This window comes from Pestalotiopsis fici (genome assembly GCF_000516985.1).
Source record: "Pestalotiopsis fici W106-1 unplaced genomic scaffold PFICI_Scf_2, whole genome shotgun sequence".
Taxonomy (NCBI): Eukaryota; Fungi; Ascomycota; class Sordariomycetes; order Amphisphaeriales; family Sporocadaceae; genus Pestalotiopsis; species Pestalotiopsis fici.
This window is the reverse complement of record NW_006917092.1, coordinates 2,857,741-2,881,972: the sequence shown is the minus strand read 5'-3', so window position 1 is coordinate 2,881,972 and position 24,232 is coordinate 2,857,741. Positions and strand designations below refer to the sequence as shown.

Here is a 24,232-nt window from a genome sequence, read left to right as displayed (position 1 = left end):
GGCCTCTTCTCAGCTTCACATCTTCCTGCCTGGTAGCTTCTTATCATGCCAAAGATTTGACTGATGCCGTCATTTGCGAAATCAAAATGTCGGGATTAGAGCTTCCGGGCTTCGCCTGCAATATCATGCAGGTGATTAGCTTCAGTCGCGAAGTCGTATCTCTCTGCAGCAATGTCTACCAGGGAAAGCACCCAGATGCCGAGCTTGCTGACCTTGCCGCTTCTCTACAAGCGGTATCATCAGACGTTCAGACGAGTTTCGATACGATAAATCCAAAGACCGCCGATGAGAAACGCCTTTGCGATATTGCTACAAGATGTGCCATTGCCGCCCGCGATTTGGAGGAAGAGGTCAGCTTCATTACCTCTCGTCAAAAACAAGGGAGCCTAGCATCTACCCTGCGCATTGCCGCCAAGACCACATGGAGGAAGCGCCGATTAGACAGGCTGGAGAAATCCTTGAAAGAACATGAGCGCGTTCTCGACACACACTTGACAGTGCGAGTGTGGTAAGTTTAGCGACTTTACAGCTTCAAACAACTAGTGGCTAATTTTTCACAGCAAAAAAGCAGATGCAATTGCGCTGAGACAAAAGGAAGGATTCGACAAACTCGGAGCGGACATTCAACATTTTGCATCCCAATATGCGCTCGGCCATCAGAAGCTTCGCGAACTAGTGAGGACAGATTTGAGCCTCTCACAGAAGGAATCCGAGAAAGTCATGAAGGCGCATGTCACGGAAGAGATTACGAGATCCCAAGTTGCATTGCTCAGTCACATTGATTCAAAAGCTGAGGTGACGACCGGAACAATTACGCAAAATCTTCATGATCTCAACATTCAAACAAAAGACAACAGCTCATGCGAGCGATTATTACAAAGTCTGAAATATCCGGCCATGGATGATCGGCGCAACCACTTGGCTGAGCCCCGTGAGGGTACTTTCAAGTGGGTCTTTAGCCAACACGAGCTTTCAAATGATGACAATTCGAACGGTGTAAAAACCACGCGGGCAGCCTACCGAGACCCGCCTTGGGACAACTTTGGGGACTGGCTCAAATCTGATAGCGATATGTACTGGATCAGCGGGAAGCCTGGATCTGGCAAAAGCACTTTCATGAAGTTTCTCATTTCCAATCCTTTGACAAGAGAGGCGTTACGAGCATGGCGTCCAGACGTCACAATTCTCTCCCATTTCTTTTGGAAGCCTGGATCAATGATTCAAAGAAATATCAAAGGACTGTTTGCTTCATTACTCCACCAGCTCCTTGCCCCCAGACAAGATATTCTGCAAGCCGTATTGGCTGGCTCTAGGGATTTAGAACAGAAGGATTCAAACACTGACTGGTCCGTGAAGGAACTTCAATCCTTTTGCCTGAACACAATGAGAAGCTACGGATCCTACATTTGCATGTTCATCGATGGTCTCGACGAGATATGCGATGAGGATGGAGTTGGTGCGCTGATGGAGATCCTGAACACAATCAAATTGATACCGGATGTAAAGATTTGTGTTGCCAGTCGACCAGAGCAACGCTTGAAGCGTTACTTGTCACGGTTCCCTCAGCTGAAGCTTCACGACCTGACTCATGAGGATATACAACATTATGCCGACCAAACATTGCGGCAGTCCTGGAGACTTCGCCAGGACTTATCTTCTCGAGTTCTAGACGAGGAGATCTTGCCAGAGCTGCTGCGGAAAGCCAAGGGCGTATTCCTGTGGGTCAGACTTGCAGTACGAGGCTTGGTCCACGGGATCGAGAATGATGATAGCGGATCAGATCTGGTCTTGCGGCTGCAAGACTTGCCGATAGATCTATCACAAATGTACAACGACATGTGGACAAGACTCAACGGAAACACAAACATTCACCGAGAATCAACTGCCAAATTATTGAACCTCCTGATTGCATATCGATATTTGATTGCATCTGGATATTCTGAATTGCGTTCGAGCACAGGGATTCCCGTGATCGATATTATGGGAGCCTTAGACTTACCCATGCAATCAAGGCTATTCGTTGATGAGCAGAGACCCACAACAGAGACAATCATTCACTCCTGTAACCAAACCCGAGAGCTGATGGAAGTCAGATGCATTGGCCTGGTAGATATACACCAATCGGATATACGGTGGCATCGTAAACGTGTCTCTGCAGCGAGGCTCAGACTACACGCATCGCTATCAGTAGATTTTGTTCACCGTACTGCCTATGAATTTCTCACAGATACTGAGGAAGGTCATCGCATCCTGTCTTACGACTCTTCTTCAAGCTGGGAGAGGCATCTCCAGTTATTCAAAGGCAAACTTTTAGCAGCTACTATTGCAAAAGGTACCTCTCTGGGCGATATGATGAGTATGATAGCAGAAGTCGGCCATTCTGTACGTAAGGAGGAAACTCATGACCTCCTAAAGCTTTGCTGGAAGTTATATTCCCGAGGCCTCACGAGCGATTATGGCAACCGCCTTGGTCGCCACTTCCTATCTCTTGCAACACATCCCTACCTCGAAGACTTTTTGATAAGCAGTATCAATAAGAGCCTGAGACCGTCAGCGCTAGCAACTCAAGTGCTCCAGGAGATGTTGACCATGGAAACTTACCATTGGAGACAAGTTTCCTACTTTGGCTGTTTGACATCGTTGGGCGCTGTTCCGAGTCTCAAAGGGCGCTTATTTCAGAGAATGGCTAACGGCGACGTGGATAGTTCATCCATTGCACGAACTATATCATCGCTACAAATGATTCTAGAAAGACGGATAGAAAATTACCGGTATTACGATGAGAGCTTCCCTGATAGTTTCACTAACCCATCTTTGGGAGAGTACATGCAGGCTTCACAAAACTACTTAACCGAGTCGTCATGGATGTTGTTGGACGTCTCCAAAGATCACATGAGACTGCATGGCATCTCACGGATTTACGTGGGGGGTATTGTGAGGAGATTCAGTGAAAGCAGAGACAACAACAAACAACACATTTTCAAAGGTCATTCCTTTGTTGTTGAGTTGAAATCATTTCTCATGCTGGAAAGTCTCCATCGAAAACAACAAAGCCATCAAGGAAGAAGGGAACCATTTACTCTAGTAAACTTCCTTGAAGACCCAGAACAGGGTCCCTCCTGCGTCCGTCTTCGGTACTTCATGTTCAAAGCTCATACCACCCCTGATGATGTAGGAATAGAAGGATGCTGTCGGATTCGAAACCGAGAAAACGTTCAACCCATTGAGCAGCTTGTCAAGTCCTGGCTGTTGGGCGAGACTGAAGGAAATCCCGGCGAATCAGTCAGGGAAGCAATGGAGCATGTTTGCGACGAAGTTGCAGCTGGATCTACAGCCTACGAGAGGATATATGGCGACCTCTGGGAACATTTAGCAGATGACGGCTTTGGGATGTGCAAAATTACCAAAGAGGAAATCGATGAACGCATTCGGCACATGCAAGATGAAGACCCGGAAGCTCCAGGCCATTGGCTTTGAAGTGGTAGAATTGATCTTGGGTGTAAGAGCACCAGGAAATGGGGAGACTAAAGGCTGATGATCGCTTATGATCTCAGAACAGAGTCTGTGAGCATTCTGCTCGTCGATCGCATGGAATTGACTATCCCATTCATTCACAAGCTGTGCTTGTTGAATATAGATGCAAAAGCCTACGCTGAAGATGTCTTTAAATTTGCATCATATAGAGAGGTCAAGAAAGCGAGGAACGCGCAGTGCATCACCAGTTAATACTATATTTGCAAGCGACTGAAGTAATTCGCAATTCACTCCGATTGAGTTGAAAAACCAATAACTAATCCTCTTTTTCTATCTGTTGTATCTGTGCCTGATCAGTGAACACAGGCCTTGCGTAAAATCCAAGATTCAAAAGAGTGGCTTTGTCTACGTTGAAAGAGGATTTGGACAAGATCACCCCCAAGTGAACAAAAGAAGCATAACAATTGGGGCCAACAATGCACTTAAGTGATTAGATAGCTAGGACAATAGTATAATGGTCTTGTCGTCCCATAAGTATTAAAAGGCCATTCTTCTCGCCGTACATTGAAAAATGGAGAGCCAAGTAATCACAAATATATAAACCAGGACGTCGCTTCTCAACTCATTCGAGAGGTTGACGCAGACACCAACGCTTGACACTGACCCCAGGCAATGTGCAAGAACTATTGGAATGCAGACGCATGCCGGCGATGCGGTTTCGTGTCCAACGTCGTGGCGCCGGGCAAGACCGATCCCTTCACCGGGCAGATCAACACGTCGGGGTTCATGTGCCTAAAAGCTCAGGAGCGCAATGTGGAGAGGAACAGGCATACCCAGCACCTGGACAAGCCTCTAAGAGCCTCCAATATTGCCAGGTGCAAGATGCGGCAGCTTTGTCGCGATGGTGGCCCGGGGCTTGATGGCGCCAAAGACAAGGACGGCGACCAAGAAGAGGCTGGGGGCGAGGGAAAGCAAGAAAACAATGGCTCAGAGGGAGACGACATCATGTTGATATACATGTGGAAGTTTTGCACTCTAGGTTGCAAACGGCAGCACGCAGCCCACATGTGCAAGTGGACTTCGCCGCTGGGCTGGTGCACCGGGGCAGGAGACAGTGAACGCGACGAGAAAGATGAAGCAGGACAGGCCGCCGAGCCGGTGAGTAACCTACCATTGGCTCCTTATCAACGCCCGTTGGCCTCTCCTGTGCTGCAAATGGTCATGAAGAAGAATCTACAGGCCAAGGCGCGCAAGCTCTGATGGCGCTCTCTTCTATGGGTTCCAGGTGAGTTGTATAGAATTGCGCCCAAGATAGGAAACAAGGTAGGTAAGCATCTCATGGTCAAGGCATCTAGAGCCGAACAATCGCCCTTTTCGTGGGACACACTCTGGTAGAAGCTATACATAATAATAACAATTGAATGCCACAATAAAATGTGCCACTACTTCTCTTTCATGCAAGGACGTTGACTCGCATCTACTACGTGTAATAACACTAATCACAATATCATAGACTCGAGAGCTATGTAGGCAAACCAGCAACTTCAGCAGGAACGGGCACTTTTTCAGGCCTCTCAATCATAAAGACGGTAGCAGTAACGGGCTCACCAGTGTGGGCTTCGCCAACCTCCTTTCTGATCTCTCGGAACCCAGCCTTCTTCAGTACCTTTTCGCTGGCATGATTGCCCTCGTAGACATAAGCCAGAAGAATGTTGCGGTTGGCGGGATCCAAGCCCGGCACACCTTCAGGGAAGTGCTCAAAGTAGCCCCGTGCAAAACCCTCAACTGCTTCGGTCGCATATCCTTTGCCCCAGTACGGCTCATCAAAAAGATACCCACAAGCTGGCGGGCGAAAGAGGCCGATGATGCCAATGATATCACCCGAAGTTTGCCCATCGCTCAGCAAGAGCTCTACGGCGAAGGAGAAGCTCCCAGGTGCTGTCATTATCCTCATCCGGTCGAAGCTGACGCTTTTAAAAGGGTCATCTTCTATCTCGACACCGGTGGACCTGATAGGCGTTAGATACTGGCCTAAATAAGTCTTGGGGTCTGCAATAGCTACATGAATTTCATTGCATTTGGATTTCTTCGCATTCGGTGGATGACATGAATGTCTGTCAATGGATACACTGGCCGTAGCTTGAGCCTCTGGGTCTTGATGATAACACCATGCGGTGATTTGAAGGTTGCCAACTCGGCTTCAGTGCCCATACTGACGGTAGATAGTCAAGGGATGACTCAAAACAATGGTGTGTAGTCAAGTCCTGAATTGTTTCTCTTTTGAAGCGCCAATCTTGATTATAAGTAGGTGCACGCTGAACTCGTAAGACCGCAGTATTGGGGGTAAGCATCAGATAAGATGCAATGATCGGATTGCACGTCGAAGAAGGAGTATTGTCCCAAGATAGATGAAAAGCCGAGAACGGCGTATTGGAGGATGCCTAGCCGTTCGCTAATCGCCAACAGGCGAGGTGGTGGCTGCTTACCGTTTCTATAGCGAACCAGATGACTCAGAGGTCATGTAGACACCCCAGATAGAGCACACATACTGTTGTTCATGTATGAATATAGGAAAGACGAGATGGACAAGATAATACCCTCAGATTAGCTCTCCTAGTTCTCACTGACAACCTTCCTCGCGTCACCGCGGGCGGCTGTCTGCAATTTTGGCTTATTGGATTTAAGTCATCACCGGGTATCTTGTCGATCTGAGTATGAGCAAGAAAATGTGTTTGTAGTGTCAACATATAGACAACGATACGACAGTGCCGCTCAGGACCACTGGCCCCAACCAAACACAGTGCATCGCCGCCGACTCCGATTGAAAACTATAATTACAAGCCTCACCGGACAGCTTTTGACAGAGCTGACCTCGGGATATGTGCAATATTTGTCGTCATTGTCGGCGGGTGGCATTCAAGCCAGACGCACGGTCTTTGTGGCGGAGAATGGAGATGGACAGACAGTATCGTATTATTGAAAATATGAAGGTCCTGCTCAGATCTCTGTTCTGAGGAAGATGATCATATGTCTACTGGGCCTAAAAGGCTGCAGACTCAGAAAATGTGTAAATTTGTATGAGATCTCATCATTGCAGGCTCCGGGAAGTAAAGGGATTATGCAGAAGGAGAAGAGTGTAGTTCGTGATGGAGCAAAGAAAATAACATAAGGAATGACCAGATCTTGTTCCAGTCGGTCTTCGTACCTACCACAGGCTGACGAGATCTTATGGTGGCCACACTTGTGATGATCCATAGAGAGTCTGCCTGATACGCGGCCATCTTAGCTGAAGCGCATTGCTTGCAAACGCGTAATTGCTGCATAATTGAGCACTTTGGGCGTACAAGAAGGAGTAGAAAGCGTTCCCATCGCCTCAAAAGGAAGACATCGTGGTCCACAAAGCGGCGATTTGGTTTGTACATAGGCGCGCGTTGGAAATTTTGAACGACGGTGTTCTCGTCACGCGTCGTGCTTTATCAGGGACGTCAGGGTCCAAGGGAAGGAACTGAAACAGCCTTGGGGTTTGCGGGCAGTTGACGCCAATAAATGCTGACAGGTCTCTGATTGGCGGCGCAATCCACTACAAGCAGCGGCCGCTGCCCATGGCTTTTGCGCGCCCCACTCCCTAAGCTCTGTTGCAGGCTGAGCTGCAAAAGAAAGTTTCCCCTCGGATCGTTGAGAGCTATCCTCCGTGTTCGCGGACCAGCAAACATTACACGACCAAGACATTGTGCGCTGGCAGAGAAGGACAAGTTGACACTCGGTAGTTCTCTAATATCTTCTTCAAAATGGTATGTCGTATCGGCCCCAACCCTTGTATTGCAGCCAGCTGACCGCGATCCCTCAAGGCCCGAAACAGCGAAAAGGCCCAGTCTATGCTGTTTCGCTTCCGCGAAGCGCAAGCAGCAGACTTGGGAATCATAGATGCCGGACGCACGCGGCGACCCAAGATCATCACCGAGGTCGACTCGATACCCTCTTGCGAGAAATGGCGAGGCCAAACCCTCAAGGAGATTAGCCGCAAGGTTTCCAAGATCCAGGATCCCGCCCTTAGCGACTACCAGATCCGCGATGTCAACGACGAGATCAACAAATTGATGCGAGAAAAACACATGTGGGAAGTACAGATACGGAATTTAGGCGGTCCAAATTACATGAGAGGCGGCGGGAAAGTGTACGACGAAAGCGGCAAAGAGATACCAGGCGGCGGGAAAGGGTATAGGTATTTTGGGCGAGCGCGAGAGTTACCCGGAGTAAAAGAGCTATTCGAAGCGGCAAAACACAAAGACAAGGACGAAAAACCACTGGAAACGAGGGACGACTTGAGAAAGGCCGTTGACGCAAAATATTATGGTTATGCGCCAGACGAAGAGGACGAGGCTCTGCTCGAATACGAGAGGCAAAAGGAGGAAGCCGCACTCGAGGCACTCAAGAAGCAAGGAGGAAAAGGCACGGCGCCGCCAGATTGGGAGCCTCTTCCTGGAGACAGTGGTGACGGTAAAGCCTGGGAACTGCCGACGCTCGAAGAAGTTCAGGAAGAATTGATGGACAGGAGACGCAAGAGGTTGCTTGATTCACTCCAATGATTGGCGCGGCATTTTGGTCCTTTTATCATAACATCAATTTCTCGTTGGCAGGTCGCGGACTCGATTGTTTTGCGCATTGGACAAGAATTCATGGGGTTGGGCAAGGTTTCCTGGCGTTTAGGCGTTGACCTGTGTAATGCTATATTAATTCGAGGAGGGAACTCACGATTAAGACATCTTTTCCCCTCGGATCCCGTTAACAAGAAAAATTCCTTTAGAACGCTTTCCTCAAGCAGGCGTGGCGTCTGATGGGACATATTGACGATTCTGTGACCATGCTAATCCCATGTTGGCGAATTTCAACATGTTCTTTCTTCATATATCATGTTGGAACCAGCTTGCTTGTCGTTCGATTTGAAGGACTTTCCCCCCAAAATAAAGTCGAACCTGTATCTCGGAAATTCAAGTGCAGCGACTTTCTTTTTGTTGTTTATGAGCTTGAAAGTAAACACTGCACTTGACATGAATTTAATATCTTCACGCACCATAGCAGCAACTGGAACATCAAGCATGGTAAATGACAAGCTGAGTTTCAGGGCAATAGAGCTGAGGACCCGCTAATGCTATAGCTGCCCAGACCTCTGGTCGGCATCCTGGCTTCAGCTATCGATAGCGCCCGCAACGCCAAAAAGTTGGAGCACCACTCACTGATCGTGGTGAGCTCCAGCTTCCATTTGACCATTGACATTTGACTGAGCCTCGAACCTTGGGAGCATTTCCCACCCCACCATAATACGAGCGACTTCAAAATACACACAAGATACTTCTTCAACAGCCAAAACACCACATATACCGAACAAGTCGACAACCGATATACAAGGCAGACAAGATACCATGACGCACCGCGCCGACCCCTCGCGCTTCCTCGACGAGCGGCACTCGGCGCCACTATGCCCCAACGGCATGAACCCAGCAACGCTGCTGGAAAAGGCCATGATTGAGCGCATAATCGACAGCTTCTACTTTAAAGACGCGTGTTTCGGACTCAACGAGGCCGACATTGTGGACAGGGTAGTGTCGCACGTCACCTTTGTGGGCGGCACGTACGGCTCCTCGCAGAAACCGACGCCGTTTCTGTGTCTGCTGTTCAAGCTGCTGCAGCTCGGCCCCGGGGACGATGTGCTGGGCGAATACTTGAGTTTTGGTGGCGAGCGCTTCAAGTACCTCCGCGCCCTGGCTGCCTTTTATATCCGCCTTACTCGTCGCAGCGAGGATGTGTACAAGACCCTCGAGCCATTCCTCGAGGACCGGAGGAAGCTTCGTCGCAAGGGCGCCCAGGGAACTACCCTCACTTTTGTCGACCAGTTTGTCGACGACCTGCTCACCAAGGACCGGGTCTGCGGTACGACATTGTGGCAGCTGACCAAGAGGGAGCTGCTGGAAGATTTGGAAAAGTTGGAGCCGAGAGTCAGTCCGCTAGGTGATATTGAAGATCTCTTGGACGAGCTGGACCAGGAAAATGGGGAAGAGGGGCAAGCAGACAGTGGTGAAAATGGAGCCAGCGATGAGGGTGAGGTGGAAGAGGTAGAGCCTCGCAGCAGGTCGAGATCTCGCAGCAGAAGCAGAGACAGCAATAGGAGGCGGTCATACAGTGGCGACAGGGACGATCGAATGGATGTTGACGAACGCACAAAACGCAGAAGCTCCAGATCACAGTCAAGGTCATATCCTCGGAGTCGATCCCCTGATTCGAGACGAGACGGAAGCAGATAATCGGAAGTGTTTCATGCAGTCTACTCCATTTACAAAATCAGGGCTCCCGTAATGATACCCAATCGCTTGATTTCTATTTTACAGCATATTTACAACTCTTTTGTCACGTTTGCTACTCGTGAAGATATTTCTGGGGACAGTCCTTGAGCAACAGCAAGCAATGTCATATCGTCCCAGAATTGCCCGATGATTTGCAGACCTCCAAAATTGAGGAGCTTTTCCTCCTCACTCGTAGTGTCGACGGGTATATCCATTGGTATACTAATCGCAGGAAGACCTGCGAGACTGGCTGGAACCGTGAAGACATCGTTCATGTACGAGTCCAGTGGGGTCTGCTTGGCTACGTCCTCTAATCTGGGAGGAGGAGTGGGAGCCGTCGGTGAAATAATGAAATCAACCTGCGTAGGGCCAAGCTTATTCTCCAGGCTTATTGACTCATCCATTTCGCTTAGGTCGAACGGTGCCTCATCGCACAGTGGGTTAGATAGCTTGAAGACCCGGTCAAAGTCCTTTCGCACCAGTTGTCGCACTTTCTGAGCCTGGATAAAGTAATTGTCGATTGCTTTCGAGCTCAAGGTATACGAGCCAAGGAGGACTCGACGTTTTACCTCTGGACCAAAGCCATTCCCTCTTGTTTTCGCGTACAAGACACCGTCCAGAGCATCCGTAGTTGCGCCTTCTGCTCGTTTTCCGTAACGAATCCCGTCATATTTTGACAGATTGGAGGCTGCCTCTGCCGGTGCAATTACATAATAAGCAGAAAGAGCATTCTTGGTCGAGGGCAATGAGACGGGTACAACTCTTCCGCCTAGATCTCGGATCTTTTGCGCGCATTGCATCCATCCGGCCTTGATCCTCGGGTCGAGTTCCTCGATATTGTACTCGATGGGAATACCAAAAGTCAAGCCTCTTAGCCACTCGCCCTTGCGCTGCTCGACACTGGGCGGCACCTGTCTTTCTTGGGCCATGCATCTTTCTCGAGTAGCCTGTGTCAAAGACGTCGGATCCCGTAGGTCATGTTCTGCACGAACAGACGCAATGACAGACTCAATCTCACCAACAGTCTGGGCAATGAAGCCGACCGTATCGAGAGAGTTGGCATAAGGAACGACGCCCCATCTGGAAATCATGCCATACGAGGGCTTGAATCCAACCGTCTCTGTGTAAGCGGCCGGCATGCGGACCGATCCACCCGTGTCCGTACCCAGCGCAAGATCGGTGGTGCCTGCACTGACTGCGACGGCGCTTCCTCCAGAGCTTCCTCCGGCTGACCTTTCTTCAATCGGCGAGATGTTCGACACACGGCCAACGGCCGAGGCTGTCGAATGCGTACCCATGCCAAACTCGTCCATATTGGTCTTTCCGATGACGGTCAGATTCCGGCGCTGCAATTGCTGGACTATGGTTGCGGAGAAGGGGATCTCCTGTCCCGCGAGGATGTTGGAAGCGCATGTTGTCGGTAATCCTCGAGCAGCAATATTGTCCTTGACGGCGAAATGCGTGTCGCGCTTGGCGGCTTCCAGAGACTCGTCTGGGTTTTGCGTGATGTAGGCGTTGCCAGTGTGTAGACTTTGACGCTGGCTTAACCTGCTGGCCCAAAGGACCGAGCAGATCCCCCGAGGGATGCTGGAGCGGCAACGCCTGACATGTATTGACATGTAGCCGCGTGAAGGGTGGTGACGATATGGGAAATAAATGGAATTTCTACTTGGTGGTCGCCAAGTACGATTGCACTGGAATTTAGCTACCAGTCAATGGTAGCTCCTAGCCCCAGACTGCCCAGGTGCTTTCGGCACAGCCCTGCACAATGCTGTGGAGCTCCAGGTTTGTCAATTGTACTGAACGGTACCTTACAACAGGAACGGGCAACGCTACATATGATCGTGTACCCGGACTACAGATATGATTGAAATACAGACGCAAAACTTGATTGCATTTCTATGGGATTGATCGAGAACTACATGATGAATAATGCCAACCTGTCTCGGTATAAAGGGAACCAAAGTTGATTCAACGTCACTCATGGAAGAATACGTACTGCAGAGTACCTTGAAGGCCTCCAGGGGTCCAATATACCGGGGCCTCTTCCTTATCTGGCTTATCACAGCGTTACGGGTATGACGCAGGTACCCAGCAACGGAAAGGCAGCTGACATGTTTGGTCCTCAAGCTCCCCAAAAGCTCCCCATTGTCGTGCTGATCCTCGCTGGTTGGTGCCTATGCTGTGTGTCGGCAGTCGACCGCCTCAACTTGTTGCGAGTCACTTGACGCCAGCACCTCCCTCCTCCGCCCTTTTATCTCTTACCTCCATGGTTTGAGCAGACGCTGCTCTCTTCATCAGTTTCCCATCACATAAATGTTCAAGTCGTCATCATGTTTATTGAAACAGCATTCTTAGCTGCTTCTCTGGCGGGTGTTGCTAGCGGAGCACAGCCTGGAGCTGCAGCGCCACTCGCCGCCCCGATGAGAGACTTGGAATGGGGGCAGATCAACTTTCTACACACGACAGATACTCATGGATGGCATGCAGGCCACTTGCAAGAGTAAGCATCGATACTGCCTCGGCTTGTTCTTGGTTCTGGATTGGCGACTGACACAGCAGTGCGACAGAGGGCAATACTCCGCCGACTGGGGCGACTATATCTCGTTTGCCGATCACATGCGGAGGAAGGCCGATGAAAAGGGCGTCGACATCATAGTCGTGGACACCGGCGACCGGATAGAGGGAAACGGCCTTTACGATGCATCCAAACCAAAAGGAAAATACACATCCGATATATACAAAGAGCAGGACATAGATATTCTATGCACGGGCAACCATGAGCTGTACATTGCCGATTCCGTGCGGCGCGAGCACGATGTCACTGTCCCCAATTATAGAAACTCATACCTCGCTTCGAACCTCGACTACATTGAGCCACAAACCGGCAACCAGATACCGCAAGCGCAACGATACAAAAAGTTCAAGACCAAGAACCAAGGCCTCACCGTTGTTGCATTTGGGTTTCTGTTCAATTTCGACAGGAATGCCAACAATAGTGTTGTTCAAAATGTCGAGGACACCATCAAGGAAAGCTGGTTTCAAGAAGCGATCCGCGAAAAGCCCGACATCTTCGTGGTCACTGGACACATTGGCTTGCGGATGAAGGAGTTTGAGCTCATCTTCAATGCCATTCGCGACCAGAACTGGTTCACCCCCATTGCTATCTTGGGTGGACATGCGCATGTTCGAGACTTTCGCAAGTTTGACGACAAAGCATATGCTATTGCCAGTGGTCGATATATGGAGACGATTGGTTGGATGTCTGTCGATGGAATCAAGAAGAGATCCAACGACGCTACTTCCTCTGCCGCATCCCCAACATTCAAGCGGCGTTACATTGACAACAACTTGCTCGGTCTACAATACCACACTGGCCTCAATGAGACCACTTTTCCAACCGAACATGGCAAGAATGTCACCAACTTGATAGCACAATCTCGCCAGGCATTAGACTTGGACAAGGTGTACGGATGCGCCCCGCAGGATCTTTGGATGAGCAGGGCCGAATACCCCAGCAACTCGAGCGTCTTCACATGGCTTCAGGAGAAGGTCGTGCCAGAAATCGCCGTTCGCAAAGACAGGCAGAACGTTCCACGGTTGGCAATTGCCAATACAGGCATGGTCCGTTTCGACATATTCAAAGGCGCCTTTACCACTGATACAACTTACATTGTGTCCCCCTTCATCAGCAAATTCAACTATATTCCAGACGTGCCGTATAGGGCTGCCAAGAAGGTCATTAGTCTGCTGAATAATGGTGGCCCTGTTTTTACGACTGCCGAGGCTGGACATGTTCTCGACACAAAGTGGCTCGCCAGCCCGGAGCAATGGGCACTTGCTGAGCGCCCTGGTATGGAGTCATCCTCTCCAGAAGGCGCAGAGAATGCTCAGATTTTTGACGACAGCACGCAAAAGCCATTGTTCAAGGATGAGTCCTCCTCCAAGAAGCCAGAACTTGTACAGGGTTACACAACCAAAGACGATCTAGGTGATGATGGAGATGATGCAATTCATGAGCCTATCAAATTCTACGCCGTGCCCAACTGCATTCAGACAGAAATTGACTTTCCAGAAGAAGGAGAACCAGAGACAGTTGACCTGGTCTTTGTCGACTACGTTCAGCCTTGGATCATTGTGGCCCTCAAGTTTAGTGGAGGTGACTACAGTACCGATGATGTTGCTGAGTATCGGACAGAGACAGTGACAGACTTGATTTTTGAGTGGATAACCAAGAACTGGGGCACTGATTGCTAAATTAAATGAAGAAGTTTGTGGTCGCCTCATGAGTCATTAATACCGCGATCTTTTTCTGTTTGATGTTGAGTGTCAATTAGCAATAGTCATACAAATAGAGTCATAAATATCATCTATCACTTTCCGGTGATTCTTTGAGCAATCAGAAATGTCATGATTTCCGCGAATTCATCAAGCACACCAGAAGACCAAGCATGATATGAAATACCATTGCATGTTATTCTAGCACGCTATTTGCTAAAAGACATGATCGTAGAAGGCACGTGTGATGAAAAGTACAAACTCAGGGATTGCTCGCGATAGAATCATTACACGCAGTCTGTGGCTTTGGCTTGTCCCCAATTAGATGATCAAGCAAACCATGGCAACACTCTCTTGCTCCAATATGCAGCCATGTTTCTTTTGGGGATACAAGTGTTTCGTAAAGGGAGATACAGTCGAGATGCGTGCCTATATAACCACGAACTTCTCCCAGCTCTTGAAGATCTTGAATTTTGTCTACCATCATCAATCCCTTTATAAAGGACGCCTTGTTTTACAAGTCAGTCTGACATTACCATTCATTCTGACTTGTTTCTATAAACCAAGCATGGATATCAACCTGACCCGTGGTAACTGTAAGCCATGGATCATAACCGTGCTCGCACTCGTAGCACTGCCCTGGATTTCAAGCAGGGCATTTTGACACCAACACTCGAGAACCAGACAATCATGTCTGAGCTTCTCGACCCAAGGTCGAACCGACTTCATGTCTACTTCCAGCGGTACCGTCTGCGTTCCGTGGATTCACATCTCGTTCCACAACATCAAGCTCGTCATGGGATGGAGGACGAGGAGGTCATCATCATGGATTATGTTTGTTGCAGGTATAATATCTATGCTCTACCTAGCGCCCTTTGAACACGATGGGCTGCACTTTGAGCAAATTCCCACGTGGGGATCAAGAGTACATCTCGTTTGGACACTGCCATCAAGAGAGTCATCGGAGACAGGGGGAAGACTGTTTGCGGCACCACACCACAGCTTACTCTTCCAATGTAAGCTTGAGCCTACTTCATGTGCGACCCCAGGGACTTGATTTGCAGTCCCCTCGGTGCCAAATCCACAACATGCTGAAAGAGAGGACGAGAAACCTCTCGCCTCGAGTACGAAGGCACTCCAACATCTTGCAACAATCCTGTATTCTATCCAACGCAAGTTTGTCGGCCACTCCGTCCTTCCGAAGCAAACTCTCGTACTTAAAGGAGAGATGAAAACGCGGCGCGACATGTTCCCCGTGAGAGACTGCTTCCTCGAGTACACCAACAAGGCCACCATACATTTGGTTATTGAAAATACCATTCATAATGAAATGGCTACCTCGAAATCTTTGCAATTCCTGTGCAGAAATCACAAGGAACAACCTTGGATAGGGTCGTCGTGGTCATTTCAAGCCTCGACATTTGACGCTTGACTTCGCGTTCAACTTTGCCTTTTACTCGCAGCAAGCTGTTGCAAGGTCGGGGCCATGGTCAACCTTGTGGACCCCCTAGACCTGCCGGGTTAGACATGAAGCCCAATCCACAGCAAATCCACAAGCCTCGGGGACACCGCAGGCACAGAAAGTAGTCATATCATCACATTTGATTTATCAAAGCCGAAAAGGAATCTGGCCTCGATGAGGCAGAGAAATCAACTTGAAATCCTAATCAAGACACCGACACAGGCCACGAAACGCAAAGCGTGCAAATCAAGACAAGGCATTGGGAATGAAGGTTGCTACCCATTTAAACATCTTTCAAAGTTGTAGGCGTCCGGAACCGAAAGAATAGGAATCAGGAGAAGGTCATTATACAGATGGAGATGATACACGGAGACAGACAAAACCAATGCAGTGGCCCAGCAGCAGCCGAGTCATCCCAAAGCTCATCCAATCCCATGATGCGTATCGAAAGGGGGAATAAGGCATTCTCACACAGCGCGTCTTCTACGAAGTCACCTGACTTGTGACAACAGGACATGTCATAACGAGTGATGGCAGAATTATAATCGATGAGATGAAAAGTGGACTTCCCCCACGACAATCCTCTGCAATCAGCTGCCATTTTACTGTACATCACTTCAAATCCAAACAAACCAATTACGTTTACAAATACCAAAACAATACTAAATAACTTTTCTATTTGTTTACAGTGTCTTGGGCGGCCTCGACATAGCGGGCGTCACATCAGCCTGCAGCGTCTTGAAGAACTTCCCGAGTCCATCATGACTATAGTCTTTTTCGTTCCACATATCCTTGTGATATCGGACTTTCCCTTGGTCATCAAGCCCCAGAGATATCAAGCTATTAACGGCTTTGGACTTGCCGATGCCCTTTGGTGTGTACTCGTGCTGCATCTTCCATATAATCTCAGTGGGCGTATCCTTGACCACTTCCGTCTTGAGGGTGCGCAGGCCGCTGAATACCTGTATATTCATGAGTTTTTGCTTGAGATATGAGTTCTCAAGGACATACCATTGGCAGACCATACCACTGCCCGGCTATTTTATAGCGATTGTCACAGTATGAGAATGGATCATCATATACTGCATCTTTGTCGTACACTATGCCACAGTCATTGGTTAGGATTTATTCCCAATCTTTCCAAAACAAATCCCAAAGAAAGCCTTCCTCACCTTGCATATCATCTTCCGAGGCGCTTCCAGAGTATAAATTGATAATCTTTTGCATGATCTGTTCGTGTTCGGTTGAAATTTTGATGGATCTCTCGGGGTGAGGTTCATAATCTACTTTTCCGTTCACATCTCCTGCCAGTTTATGCGCATCGGGGCGCGGCTCGAATTGCTCATGAATATGATGTGCCGTGTGAGACATTGGATATAAAGATTTTGAGGAGTCAAATAGAATAGATTGGAAAGACAAAAACAAAGATAACACTTCCGATGGGTTGGAGGTGGGTTACTGTGATATACTCATCAACATTCATCTCTTATAATTGCCATGAGAATGGTATCAGTGTCATACATGCGACAGCATCCACCAGGCGATCATCAAAGGTGTGAAGTGACATCATGACTACCTGGACATCTGGATGGCTGGTGGTTCACGACGGGGACTAGACTAGTGAGGCTGAATATACGTGGGAAAGACAATAATCTCATAGAGGCAGTTGTCCATCAAGACACGATTGAACTGTCGACAATCCATGGATTTTGCGATTTCTGCGCCTGAAAAAGTGCGGCCGACTCCGGCACTTGTCAGACTATCGTGGTACAGATGTTATCGACCTTTTGTTATTTGTTGTCGTAGGGCTCTTGAATGTGCATTGGACCCTTACCTGGGACCAACCGGGTCACCCCGGAGACTAGTGTTGTCTTAGTACGGGACTGTACGTCTGACGGGCAACAGTGCGGAACTGGGTAGTAGCCTGTAGATATACCTTGAAATATAATTGACTAGGACGGGGCTTGCGAAATGAGAACTGGTATTCATTCATAATTTACCCTTCTATATTCACTCTCCATTCGCGTAGATTGGGCAGCTCTCGTTTCTGTGGGGGTATGAGGAGCAGCACCCTAGTATGAAAATAGAGCCACGATGAATATTCTGGGGCGGAGTTTTTGATGATCATGTGGCTTTATCTCAAGTCCGAATGTTTCCTAAAGATGTGACTCACTTTATTTCTGAGGCATTAGTGTCCAGGTTGCCAGGCAAGCCAGGTAATCTCCAATGTCATTGAACGTTCATTGGAGTTTCCGGTACGCGTTGCATCGTGGGCACCTTCGGCTCATCCCGGGCGGCTGAGACAACATTGTATCATTGTTCAGTTTGATCTAAAATCTAATGCCGAGTCTTTATGCATCTAGCTTCAGTTTTTCGAGCATGCCGTCAATCTTTTGTAGGAGGATCTGATAGTTGATGGCATCCTGAGAGAACTCGTCATCAACCAGTTCACCATCCAGAGTGCGCACTACGCCATTGATACCGTCCGTAGTACCATTTGCAGCGCCATTCGTCTTTGGTCCAGTTGCGAGAATTTGCTCTGAAGCATCATCGGCCGCATGCTTTGGTGTGACCTCCCCATTGGTGATGTCGGTCCCTGCCAATGCTTCGGCAAGAGTCGCGTCGATTTCCCCTTCCTCGTCCAACATCTCATCCAGACCAGCATCCTCGAAACGTAATCTGAAGCGCTCCGAAAGATAGTACCGAATGTCGTCTAGCAACTCGATAGTATCTGTTTCCTCTCGCTTCTGGATACGCTGGGCGCTTTCGTGGATCAGTTCGGCGAATTCGTCGTCGTCGATGTAGTCTTCCAGTCTATACGCAATGTACCGTGCAGCAAATTCTTCTAGTCTTTGTACCCGAAGATCCCATGCTGCGTGAATGACATCGTAAACGTTAATCGGCTCTACCTCTACTTCTCCAGCACCTTCATATTCTGGATGCGTCCGATCTACTAGAACATTGTTATTTCCACTACCCAGTGTGCTGATGGCGATGGCCGCTCTGGTCTTGAGCTTGTCCAAGAAGAGCATATCGGCCGCGTAAAGAAGATCAAGGCCCAAGTCCAACGGACAATCCACCTTTTCAGTGTACATGAACTCGAGGACCAGCTCGAGAACTGCGGGTGGGCAGTCGACCTTGATGATGTGCAGAAACTCCGAATCCTGCGCCTCGACGAACTGACTGGAGAACATGGTTTCAAAATAGGGACTGCGGATGAGCATTGCTTTATGGGCCGGGTACAAGACAGATTTGGGATGCTTGCGCTCCCCATTTTGGGACTGCGGCTTCGATGCAGCTCCAGGGCCAATAGGGATGGCGCTTGCCTGTTCTTGATCCTCTTCGTCCAGCTCATCAATGCCGTCCTCATCAGCTCGCAAGAGACAGTCAGCAAAGATGGAGTTGTCATGGCGCCACTTGACATCTGCGACTTTTTTGGGATCCACCAGCATCTTGTGGCCGATGATCTTTTCTCGGAATAATTCGCCCACTTGTTTGGAAGCCCTGGCAACCTCATCCTGATGTCGCTGACGTGCCAGTCGTCTATCATTGCCACCTAGGATGGCATCCCATAGCTGAGTGACTTCAAGCTGCTTGCTGATCTTGTCGATGCCTGTGAGAACTTCCTCTTCCGAGACTGTGCTCCACGCCCCAACGAGATCCCTAGGCAGATCACCCAGGTAGAGATAGCGCATGACGACCTTGAAGGAGTCAGCCGGGATCGAAGAGGGAAGCTTCCATGAAGTCGTCTCGGGGGCATCTGTCAGCTTCTTGCGGAAGTACGGGGTTCTCGCCGCTAGCAAGAATTTGTGTAGCTGAAAGCTGTCGGTGCTAGTGTTGATGGTGATATCTGAAGTCTTTGGCATCTCTCGATTTAAAAGTTCAGTAACGTGCGCGGCCCATGGCTGCAGAGGATCTGTCGACTTGGAGAAATCATATTGCAAAAGAAGATTTCGTATCCGGTCATTCAAGGCATTATATATGCAACGTTCTCCTTGGAACGTGTCTCTTTCTGCCAATGCGCCAGACTCCAAAAGTAGCTGAACAAGTTCAAAATGGCCGCATAGACTCGCCTACAGCAGCAAAATCAATCAGTATATATCACAACCATGAGATGCATTTCCGCCCAGTTGACCGCCATGAAGGAACAAGTCCGTTATCTCCGAAGTCAAAACTGCAAAGCATGGAAAGTAAGGGTCGAGATCTCACAATAATGAGGGGCGTATAATCAAACTTGTCTTTTCCATTGATATTTACACCCGAGGAGATGAGCTCCTGTGTCCGTTTGAGGTCGCCATGTCGGCAGGCTGCCAAGAGTTCGTTGAACTCGGCGCTGTCGTCGAGAGGGTTTTCGTCTCGAAGCACTCCACTCTTGACGAGCGCAATGTCGTCCTTGAGCTTAGTTTCCAGCTCGAACTTTCTAAGCACCATTGCGGCCAGGAGGGGTCAGAAAGACTTCACAGGGGGAGCAAAAAGAAGCAAAAATGAGGCCAGTCTGAATCGGACTTAACGCACAAGACTCGATGAATCAGAGCAACGACATTGCCCGAGTGCAGATAGTGCTGGTCGTGGCGATATCACGTGGTGGGGTACCACCGTACCGGCCGCTTCTCCCAATGGCGCCGTGAGAATTTGTAGGTTGCACCTCGGTGCTTACATACACACATCAACTGTGAAATGTATACCTACTAACCTCATGACACTAAAGTACATACACGATCGATTGATAGCTTACACATTAAAACTTTCTAGGGGGAAGTCAATAATAACACTTGACTCGAGTCATAGCCCACTGTGCGCTATTGTGAAGCAGCTTGTCGAGCTTGTCAGAACGCGAACAAGGCACTTCTTGATGGATGAGATTTGATAGACGGGATCAACATGACATGTTCCTTCTTTTTCATCTCGATCCTTGGCAACAAAGGCATGTTTTGTTATCTGCGACATGCATCAGTTTTGACTGCTCATCAATCATCATGATTTGCTCCATCCATCCCATCTATGCCACGCACGCATCCACTCTCCACTCTCTTTCCAACTTTCCTCTGGACCCTGACTTGTCTGTCGTCACCGCGCCAAAAAGGCGGGTTGGGCGCCCGGGAGCATTCGGTAAGCGTATGCATCTGGTCCAAGCTTCCCTTTAGCTGTCCATCGGCCCAATCGGGCAATGAGCAGGGCGGGACCCAACCGAAAGCTGTTCCGCGCTAGCGAATTTTGAGGCGCTTGGCTCCATAATAAATTAATGCTAGTGCTGGTCGAGCTCCTGGTTGCCGTGGAAATGAGGGCAAATGTTTATTCACTGGCCCGGGGCCATTTCCAACGGCCAACCGTGAATCTGTTGCACATTGGGTCGCTGCGACTTCTAGGGGTGACATCGCAACTCCTTCTCCGTCGGCTCTCCTCCCCCGTTTCGTCTTTCATCTTTTTCCAATCATAGAAGTCAACACCGATACACTCGCCCAGCGCCCAGCACACCTTTGTGTCGCCCAGCATTCATCCATTAATTGCTATACAATTCAGTCAACCAGCTTATGGCACATCAATCGCTATAATTCATAGGTCGTTGCGGAAACAGAAGAAGATATTTTTCGCATCATGACCGAATCAGATAAGTTCGAGGTGTTGGAGAAGATTGGTACGTCCATTGCACCATCGCATACTCCCAATTGCACGCATCAGCGTTTAGGGACTGTGTGCAAGGTGAAAACGTTTGAAACCTTAAAAAGACTAACGTCTGGTCTTCATTCATATAGGCCATGGCTCCTTTGGAGTGATTCGACGAGTGAAGAGAAAGGCCGATGGACTGGTCATGTGCAGGAAGGAGATCAGTTACTTGAAGATGTCGCAAAAGGAGCGTGAACAACTGCATGCCGAGTTCCAAATCTTGTCGGGTCTCCGCCATCCCAACATTGTCGCCTATTACCACCGGGAACACCTCAAACTATCACAAGACTTGCACTTCTACATGGAATACTGCGGCAATGGAGATCTCGGTCGGGTAATCAAGGACCTCCAACAGAAGAACCAATATGCTGAGGAGTCGTTTGTTTGGAGCATCTTCTCGCAGCTCATCATGGCGCTCTACCGGTGCCACTATGGTGTCGACCCCCCGGAGGTTGGCAAGAGTGTCCTTGGTCTGGGTGCGACGGCCAAGCCCAAGGCTCCGGTAGGTGGTATGACCATTTTGCATCGGGATCTGAAGCCTGAAAATGGTAAGTTTGCTCCCCAGAGATCTCCCCCGCCGCGGCTTCGAGGTGTTCTAACCATGCACAGTATTCCTCAACGAGGACAACTCGGTCAAGCTCGGCGACTTTGGCCTCTCGAAAATCATGTCGGCCCACGATTTTGCATCAACTTACGTCGGCACGCCCTTCTACATGTCTCCCGAGATTTGCGCCGCAGAGAAATATACCCTCAAGTCCGATATTTGGGCCCTAGGCTGTATCATTTACGAGCTCTGTGCCCGTGAGCCCCCTTTCAACGCAAAGTCTCACTACGGACTCGTCCAAAAGATCAAGGAAGGAAAGGTCGAAAACCTTCCCAAAGTCTATTCGCAAGACCTTTACAGTGTCATCAGGCAGTGCCTGAAAATCAACCCTGACCACAGGCCAAGCACGGCTGATCTTCTCAACATGCCTGTTGTGCGCTTGATGAGGAAGGAGATGGAAGTGACTGACACAAACAAGATCCTGCGAGCCAAGGAAGAGGGCCTTAAGAAGAAACTCGCCGAGCTCGAGCGAAAGCTGGCCAATGTCGACGCCGACAAGTCGTTGATGCGCCATGAAATTGAGGGTCAACTGAGGAGAGAATGGGAAGTCAAGGCTCGCCTAGAGATTGATCGCCTGGTCAACGAAGAAATGGAGTCGCTTCGTCAGCGTTTTGAAGCCGAGGTCTCCGTGCGGGTACAGGAGGAACTTCAAAAGAAGACTGTCTCGTTCGCTGCAGTAGAGAGTCACCATTTCAACTCGTCTGCAACAAAATCAGACTATCCTCATTCCAGTGCTGGCTTGAGTGCCAGCGGACACAGCACCGATGGCGAGTTCCCATCCACCACGGACATCACCGAGCTCTCGATAGAATCGCCAGAGCCAGTGCAGCCTCTCAAGAAAAGTACCCGAACACCGTTCGGGCGCGCCCAAACCATGTTCGCTGGCCCACTGGGAACCCCCATGGACATTGAGATGGCCTCTCCGTCCCCCATCCCTCTCGCAGCCCTGTCGTTGTCGCCTCGTCGCATGGCCGCTACCAAGGCCCCTACATCTCACCCTCAGACTATCTTTGCTGCTGGTGACAGTGACCGATTCCGCGATGCTGATCCGCTGGTATCCGAGTCAGAAGACGAAGACGATGAGCCCATGGCCCCGTCTCCTTCGCGTCAACCGCGATCGATCAAGAATCCTTTTGGTATCAAACGTCCCAACCTCACGTCAAACAAGACCGCTCCAATGGGCCAGACAAAGACCAACTCTTCAACCCTCAACAAGGGTCTTTCGTCGTTCCCTCCAATTAATGCGCAAAAGAAGACGGAATGCAATGCCCCTCTGCGCGAGCGTAACAACACTCCCAACAGGCGGTTGAGCAAGATCCCTTCTGTTGCCAGCCTTGTAGGCGAGAACAGCAGCAACATGGCACGCAAAGTGTCCACCAAGGACTGGGCCGATACCTCGCCCAACAAGGTGCCTGCCAAGAATAATGTCCGTGGCCGGACCCTGATTGAGCTGCAACAGGCCCGTGCTGGAGGCCGTGCTCCGGATGTCAGTCCCAAGCGCACCAACTCGCTTAAGAGCCGTGCTGGCGCCGCCGAAAAGACCCTGGAGCCCGCCGCCGTGTGGGACCCTGAGAGGGATGAGATGCCCAGCCCCTTCTTGGTGCGAAGAAAGCCCATGGCTAGGGTCTAAGGCAGACAGCCATTGGGGAGAGCAGAAGTTGCTATTTGTATACCTAGAAACGACGTCAACGACACATCACAACACCAAATTGCCTAATTACCAGGCCCGACATTCCTTAGCATCTGTCAGTTTCCTTTGTCAGAGATCCGAGGGGGAGGGAGTGGCTGAACATACGGGCGTGTTGTGGACATGATGAAAGTACAAAATTTGGCTCGTGCTGGCCATTTTGGCTGGCCAGCAATGATGCAAGCATTGGCAAGGCGTTTCTCGATATCTTGCACACAAAGGGTTGGCGTTTATGGTTTTTTTGTTGCGATTTTTTTTTTTTTCGGTTTTGCCTAATATTCCCCCGTCGTCTGTGCTTGACGCATCTGGATGTGTACTGGGTTGACTGCTTTAGAGTTTCGTAGGACTACTCATAGGGCTCAAACATTGCGCTCTTGGAGTTGGGAGATGGAATTCACTTTGCTAGGTATTCGACTAGGGATGGATGCCTGAGAAACAATACAGTTCATCAACAAGTAAGCATAGAATAGTCCAAATATGCGACAGCGATAAACAAACATGCATGACGCGAAAAGAATATCCATTTGTGATTCCTAGTGGCTGGTTGTAGTCAAAGTCTAAAAGTGGTGGCATCCAGAGAGTGCATGTACAGTTCGAGGCTTTGCTAGCCAAACTATAATAAGCAAGCCCAGTGGGATGCCCTTTCTGCACTCCCAACGCCACCAAAATATAATCCATGGAGTGATCTTGGTTCTAGCAACAAGCAATCTGGACGTCTTGACCAT

At 49.4% G+C, this 24,232-nt stretch overlaps 10 protein-coding genes across 10 annotated transcripts; 6 read left to right on the top strand and 4 right to left on the bottom strand.

Moving 5' to 3' along the window:
• Positions 1 to 86: 86 nt before the first annotated feature.
• On the top strand, positions 87 to 3,477 carry PFICI_03065 (uncharacterized protein; the record flags this gene model as incomplete). The annotated part of the gene is made up of 2 exons (XM_007831646.1): positions 87 to 508; positions 561 to 3,477. The coding sequence occupies 2 exons, from the start codon at positions 87 to 89 to the stop codon at positions 3,475 to 3,477; spliced, it is 3,339 nt and encodes a 1,112-aa protein (XP_007829837.1).
• Positions 3,478 to 4,146: 669 nt separating this feature from the next.
• PFICI_03064 (uncharacterized protein) lies at positions 4,147 to 4,734 on the top strand (the record flags this gene model as incomplete). The annotated part of the gene is made up of 1 exon (XM_007831645.1): positions 4,147 to 4,734. One exon carries the CDS (start codon positions 4,147 to 4,149, stop codon positions 4,732 to 4,734), a length of 588 nt encoding a protein of 195 aa, XP_007829836.1.
• A 262-nt stretch (positions 4,735 to 4,996) lies between these two features.
• On the bottom strand, positions 4,997 to 5,685 carry PFICI_03063 (uncharacterized protein; the record flags this gene model as incomplete). Its single annotated transcript, XM_007831644.1, has 2 exons — positions 4,997 to 5,483; positions 5,537 to 5,685. 2 exons carry the CDS (start codon positions 5,683 to 5,685, stop codon positions 4,997 to 4,999), a joined length of 636 nt encoding a protein of 211 aa, XP_007829835.1.
• A 1,664-nt stretch (positions 5,686 to 7,349) lies between these two features.
• On the top strand, positions 7,350 to 8,060 carry PFICI_03062 (Pre-mRNA-splicing factor ISY1; the record flags this gene model as incomplete). The annotated part of the gene is made up of 1 exon (XM_007831643.1): positions 7,350 to 8,060. The coding sequence occupies one exon, from the start codon at positions 7,350 to 7,352 to the stop codon at positions 8,058 to 8,060; it is 711 nt and encodes a 236-aa protein (XP_007829834.1).
• Positions 8,061 to 8,894: 834 nt separating this feature from the next.
• PFICI_03061 (uncharacterized protein) lies at positions 8,895 to 9,773 on the top strand (the record flags this gene model as incomplete). Its single annotated transcript, XM_007831642.1, has 1 exon — positions 8,895 to 9,773. One exon carries the CDS (start codon positions 8,895 to 8,897, stop codon positions 9,771 to 9,773), a length of 879 nt encoding a protein of 292 aa, XP_007829833.1.
• Positions 9,774 to 9,862: 89 nt separating this feature from the next.
• On the bottom strand, positions 9,863 to 11,431 carry PFICI_03060 (Glutamyl-tRNA(Gln) amidotransferase subunit A; the record flags this gene model as incomplete). The annotated part of the gene is made up of 1 exon (XM_007831641.1): positions 9,863 to 11,431. One exon carries the CDS (start codon positions 11,429 to 11,431, stop codon positions 9,863 to 9,865), a length of 1,569 nt encoding a protein of 522 aa, XP_007829832.1.
• A 714-nt stretch (positions 11,432 to 12,145) lies between these two features.
• On the top strand, positions 12,146 to 14,069 carry PFICI_03059 (uncharacterized protein; the record flags this gene model as incomplete). The annotated part of the gene is made up of 2 exons (XM_007831640.1): positions 12,146 to 12,315; positions 12,383 to 14,069. 2 exons carry the CDS (start codon positions 12,146 to 12,148, stop codon positions 14,067 to 14,069), a joined length of 1,857 nt encoding a protein of 618 aa, XP_007829831.1.
• A 2,166-nt stretch (positions 14,070 to 16,235) lies between these two features.
• On the bottom strand, positions 16,236 to 16,923 carry PFICI_03058 (uncharacterized protein; the record flags this gene model as incomplete). The annotated part of the gene is made up of 3 exons (XM_007831639.1): positions 16,236 to 16,514; positions 16,564 to 16,652; positions 16,725 to 16,923. The coding sequence occupies 3 exons, from the start codon at positions 16,921 to 16,923 to the stop codon at positions 16,236 to 16,238; spliced, it is 567 nt and encodes a 188-aa protein (XP_007829830.1).
• Positions 16,924 to 17,903: 980 nt separating this feature from the next.
• On the bottom strand, positions 17,904 to 19,983 carry PFICI_03057 (uncharacterized protein; the record flags this gene model as incomplete). The annotated part of the gene is made up of 2 exons (XM_007831638.1): positions 17,904 to 19,625; positions 19,762 to 19,983. The coding sequence occupies 2 exons, from the start codon at positions 19,981 to 19,983 to the stop codon at positions 17,904 to 17,906; spliced, it is 1,944 nt and encodes a 647-aa protein (XP_007829829.1).
• A 1,164-nt stretch (positions 19,984 to 21,147) lies between these two features.
• On the top strand, positions 21,148 to 23,450 carry PFICI_03056 (uncharacterized protein; the record flags this gene model as incomplete). Its single annotated transcript, XM_007831637.1, has 3 exons — positions 21,148 to 21,187; positions 21,306 to 21,764; positions 21,826 to 23,450. The coding sequence occupies 3 exons, from the start codon at positions 21,148 to 21,150 to the stop codon at positions 23,448 to 23,450; spliced, it is 2,124 nt and encodes a 707-aa protein (XP_007829828.1).
• Between the last annotated feature and the right edge of the window lie 782 nt (positions 23,451 to 24,232).